General features: G+C 39.4%; 1 protein-coding gene across 1 annotated transcript in view; it reads right to left on the bottom strand.

Annotated features, from left to right (window-relative positions):
• LOC103602500 (CLIP-associating protein 1-like) overlaps positions 1–5,354 on the bottom strand; it is a gene marked incomplete at its 3' end in the record, with an annotated part of 123,122 nt that overhangs the window by 14,474 nt on the left and 103,294 nt on the right. The window contains exon 7 of the mRNA XM_008586912.1: positions 3,203–3,300. Within this exon, the coding sequence (XP_008585134.1) occupies positions 3,203–3,300 (98 nt within the window). The remainder of the gene's footprint in view (positions 1–3,202; positions 3,301–5,354) is intronic.

The raw sequence follows: 5,354 nt of genomic DNA, 5'->3' as shown, positions 1-5,354 counted from the left end.
GTGGCCTTGGTGTTATCAGCACCGCACTCTACCAAGTGAGCCACGGGCCGGCCTACCATATATTTCTTAGATATATAATTAATCTTACTTTTCTCAAATAAATCACTCAGTTGGTGAACAAACTCTTAAGAGGATAACATTTTTATTCCAGGAATAAATCCAAGTTTTGGAAAGCATCAAGCAAACTCTGCAATATTTTATTAGTCCTATGGATTCTTACTAAGTTGAAAAATGTACTATGCTCACAAAATAACTAAAAAACCTATAATGACACAAAAGAAGTCTAGAATATTCAAGTAATCCAGACATCTCTATGTGGTGCTACATACAGCAGGTACTGAATTTCTCAAATAGTGGTATTACACCTTAAAACCCCCATTCCACGTGGGCATATCCCCAGCAAAATAAAGGAGGTGATGAGAGCCCCTGACCCTCAGAGTGCTAGGTCTTAGGTAACTGTCTTGTAATAAACACAAACAAACATGAAGTTTCAGCTTCACTCACAAGACTGAGGTTTTTAAATAGCCTAGTTCTCCAAGCATTTGTGTCTGCCAGAGGTTTATAATACAGATATGCAGGATATGGGTTATTTCCCTAGGACCACTCTCTCTGTTTCAGTCTAGAATTTTAAGGAAGGATTTTAAGTAACGTGACATAGCAGAAACCTTCATTCCTATTCGAGGCCCAAGCCCTGCTGTAGCTTCTTTTTTAACATTTAATTTTTTTTTTTTTTTTTTGTCTTTTTTGTGACCGGCCGCACCACTGCGCTCAGCCAGTGAGCGCACCGGTCATCCCTATATAGGATCCGAACCCGCGGCGGGAGCACTGCTGCACTCCCAGCCCCGCACTCTCCCAAGTGCGCCACGGGGTCGGCCCCAACATTTAATATATATATGTATTTTTAAAAGCTTATATTACTATTTTCTTAAGGGAGAAGTTTACATTACTGATTTGAGATTTTTCTTATTTTTAATATAGGTGTTTATAAGTATAAATTTTCCTCTAAGCACTGCATGAACCCTGCATCCTATAAATTTTGATATGTTGCACTTTAATCTTTATCACAAAGTACTCTTTAATTTCCCTGTGATTTTTCTTTTTACCCATTGCTTATTCAGGAGAGTGCTGTTTAATTTCCACACATTTATGTTTTCTAAATTTCCTTCTGTTATTGTGGTCAGAAAATTAAAAAATAAAAAAAAAAGGAAAAATTTAAACAAACAAAAGACCTCATGGAAAGATTTCCATTACCTTTCAATTATATTTTTCCACAATCTTTCTGAAGTGCCCTTGTGTTTATATTCTGTTTTACTGATTTTTTATGCAATTTAGGTTGCTAAACTTATATAATTAATTTCTGTTCTTGATTTTTTTTATATTTAATTTCTGTTCTTGATTACTTTTTATTAAATAGACTTGCTGATTTGCTTAGAAATTAATTTGCCTTTGAAATGTTTATTTATCTTCATCTGTTGAAATTAATTTGATATTTGCATGCTTTTGGAAGACTTTAGAGAGCTACTTCAAATAGCTGTAGAGATTATAAAATGAAATATGTAAATTTTAATGTTTTACAACTCCAGTTTTGTGAAAATTTGAAGCCCTACTTTCTACCGAGTATTTTGTTATTTACCTGTTTTTTTTTTTTCCTTTTTTTTTTTACTGACCGGTAACGGGATCGCAACCCTCGGTGTTGCGCCCGCGCCGCACTCAGCCAGTGAGCGGGAACTGGTCACCACATGGGATCCGAACCCTCGGCGGGAGTACCGCCGCACTCCCAAGTGGCGCACTCTCCAGTGTGCCACCGGGCCGGCCCTTTACCTGTTATTTTTATGTAAATGTTATTTGAACAAATAAATGTACGTATCCTAAAAATACATAAATAAATAAATAAATAAATAAATAAATAAAAAGGAGAGGGCTATAGAAGAAACCATGGGACATGTGACTGGGAGGCTGGAAAAGATGGCTTCATCCCCTTCTCTGGCATCAATGCCTCAGGACCTCATCTAAATCACACACTGTGTTGGAATCTCCAGGATCACCCACTAATTTAATGGTTTTTCTAGGAGGACTTGCAGGGCTTAGCACAGTCCTACTCACAGCTGTGATTAATCACAGCAAAAGGATACGGAGCTCAATCCGCAAGAGGAAAAGGTGCATGGGCTGAAAGCCAGGGAAAAATCAGGCATGAGCTTCCAGAGTCCTCTCCTGGTGGAGTCACAAAGGATCCATTTAATTCCCTCAGCACTGAGTAGTGACAACATGAATGCAATACTGTCTAAAATGGGAAAGCTCCTTAGAGACTCAGTGCATGGGATTTTTATTGGGGGCTGGTCAAATAGATACCCTCTGCCCAGCAACTACCAAGATGCCAGATTCCCAGAAGGAAAGCAGAGTGCAACATAACCACACAGTGTTGCCCAGTTTGGACACAGTGAGCCCCTCTTGGCCCACTCTTTGGGAATGGAAGGAACCCTCCCCAAATTCACTTTTTCAGATGCCAACCTGGGGCCAGCCTTGTAAGAAGGCCTTTCCAAGGACAGCAGCCTTGGGCCTGCTGTGTTAACTCTTCCCTGGATCTCAGTTTCACCCTGTCCTTTCCCCTGATCTGCTGGTTTGCTATGGTAACCTTCCAGTAATACACGGGAAGCCCACTGGTCAGATGCAAACTGTGTAAGATGGTGGGTTCATGGCCTGGGGCCAACATGAGCTGCACAGCATGGTGTGAGGCCATCCCTGGAGCAGAAAAGGGTTTCACTGCTTAAGACCTGTTTTCCCAACAATGACAGTGGCTTTAAATGGCCCTCTCCAAGGGCCGGCCCGTGGCTCACTCGGGAGAGTGCGGTGCTGATAAATGGCCCTCTCCTATGAGCTCTGACTTCCCCGCTCATCTGAGCCCTCCAATTTTCCTTAAGAGACTGGATTTTTCAACACCAATTGCTTTTAAATGTGCTTCTAAAACCAGTATGTGGCATGGGTCCTGACCTATGTCTTTGCAATAAAGTCTTATTTTTAAGGAAGCAGAATGGGAAGGGACCCGTGATGCATCATCTGGACAAGATTTCCAACCACCGACCCTGTAACCATATATTCTTTGAATAAAATTACCGCAACAAAAAAAAAGTAGCGCAAACCAAGATGTTGACTGAAAAAGAGTAGGGAGTAAAGAGCAGAAGAAAGGAAAAATGTCTGAACTCACCGGGACTGTGGCAATCCTTTCTTACTGAGATCTGCCCTCACACGTTCTCCTACATGTCTGTAAATTTCCACTAAGCTGTTTATTGCTGCATCTCGAACCTAGATGTAAAAGAAGAGATCTTACAGCTGCTCTGTCATTCCCCGTCACTTCCTGCTGGGATACAACAGGCTATGCACCACCCCCATTTATCACCAATTTACTAGAACAATTGTGAAGACAATCCTTTATATATATTCGACTAGATAAAGCCATGTTTGACAGTTTTTACTCTACGGATACAATTCCAAAGCTTAAAAATTTTAGGTTCCTACCCCTATGTACATATTAAAGTCTATATCCCTCGGTTCTTTCCATTCTTTAAGATGATTTTAGGAGACTATAATTTTCAGACCATTTTTTCAAAACAGAGAAACAACAAATAAATCAATTTTACTAAAAAAACCCCAAAATTCTAGATTTAAGTCAATTAAACAAATACTTAATGAGCAACAAAAATTAGTACAGGCCACACAGAGCCCCATATTCGAGAAACTCATAGTCCTAAAAAGGAGATTTAAAAAAAAAAAAAAGTCCATAAATTCTACATTCAATACAGGGAAGGATGCGATAAACATGACTCAAGAGCACAAAGAGCTCACACAGTTTAAAGGAGAGAGCAATCACATCAGAGGATGTCAAGAAATGCTTTATGGAAGAGGAAGGAACCACCTGAAATATGCTTGGAAGTTCAGGATTTCAGCAGGTCCAGATGCAAGAAGACAGGTTCCAAACAAGACAGAGCCTGTGCAAAGGCACGCAAGCAGAGACACATGCAAGCAGAGACACTGACACATGCTTCAGGAAGAGCAGGAAAGCCGGTCTGGCCAGACACAAATACAAACTAAGAAAGCAGCACGTAATTAGGCTTAAGAGACAGGAAGAATTTTTTTTTTAACTTGGGGAAATTTGAATACAGACTGTATATTAATATCATTGCATCAGTGCTAAATTTCTTGGGTGTGAAAACTACATGTGGTTATATAAGACAATATCCTTGTTATTAGATGACATACACTGATGCATCCAGGGGTAAAAAGATCATTGTATCTGCGTTACTTTCAAATGGTTCAGGAAAAAAAAATCCCCAAAACTATGTCTGTGTGTATGTCTGTATGCATATAGAGGTTAAAAAAACAAATGTGACAAAATGTTAACTGGTAAATATGGGTGCTTACTATACTACTCTTTCCATTTTTCTGCAGGTTTAAAATTTTGCAAATAAAAAGGTAGGAATAAAATACAGAATAGAACTAAGGCCAGGAGGTGTCTGTGGGGTGAAGGTATGTACTTAATTCAGTAGGCAAAGACGGGGAAGCAACATGATTTCAGATTTGGTCTCAAGCAATGAAACCAAAGTAATGGAGAATGGAGAAAAGAGAAAAGAAGTAGAGATACAAACAACAATTTACGATTTGAAATACTATAGGCTACTCTTCAACTTAACAGTGTTATATGACAGGTTTTACTCAAAAATTTTTCCCTCTTCTGGTGGAAAAAGGCAAATCTTAAGCCATATTATCTTGTCACCCAAACCTTATGCTACGGACTGAACTGTGTCCTCCCCACTACTCCCAAATCCAAATGTTGAAGTCCTAACCTACGATGTGATCGTATTTGGAGATGGGGCCTATAAGGAGGTAATTAAGGTTAAATGAGGTGACAATGATGGGGCCCCGAAATAAGAGGACTAGTGGAACAGAAATGAAGATTTCTGGAAAAGAAACAAGAAGATTTCTGGCAAAGAAACCAGAGAGCTATGTGCACAAAAAGAAGAGGTCACGTGAGCACATAGTGAGAAGGCAGCCATCTGTAAGCCAGAAAGAGAGCCCTTGCTAGAACTCAACATACTGGCACCCTATCTCAGATTTCCAGCCTCCAGAATGGTGAGAAAATAAATTTCTGTCATTTAAGCCACCCAGTCTATGGTATTTTGTCATGGCAGCTGGAGCAGACTAACAGAGATCATCAATTTATTTTGGAAAAAAAATTTTCTAACATTAGGGAACATTTTTACATTGACAAATGCATGATTACAAAGGTGGTCAACACACTGTGTCTTGAATATCAGTAATAACGTACATCCCCTCAGTTTACTTTTTTTTTTTTTTTTTTT

Source organism: Galeopterus variegatus, unplaced genomic scaffold (assembly GCF_000696425.1).
Source record: "Galeopterus variegatus unplaced genomic scaffold, G_variegatus-3.0.2 Scaffold4173, whole genome shotgun sequence".
Lineage (NCBI taxonomy): Eukaryota > Metazoa > Chordata > Mammalia > Dermoptera > Cynocephalidae > Galeopterus > Galeopterus variegatus.
Note: the sequence above shows the minus strand (reverse complement) of the source record. Positions and strands in the feature narration are given on the sequence as shown.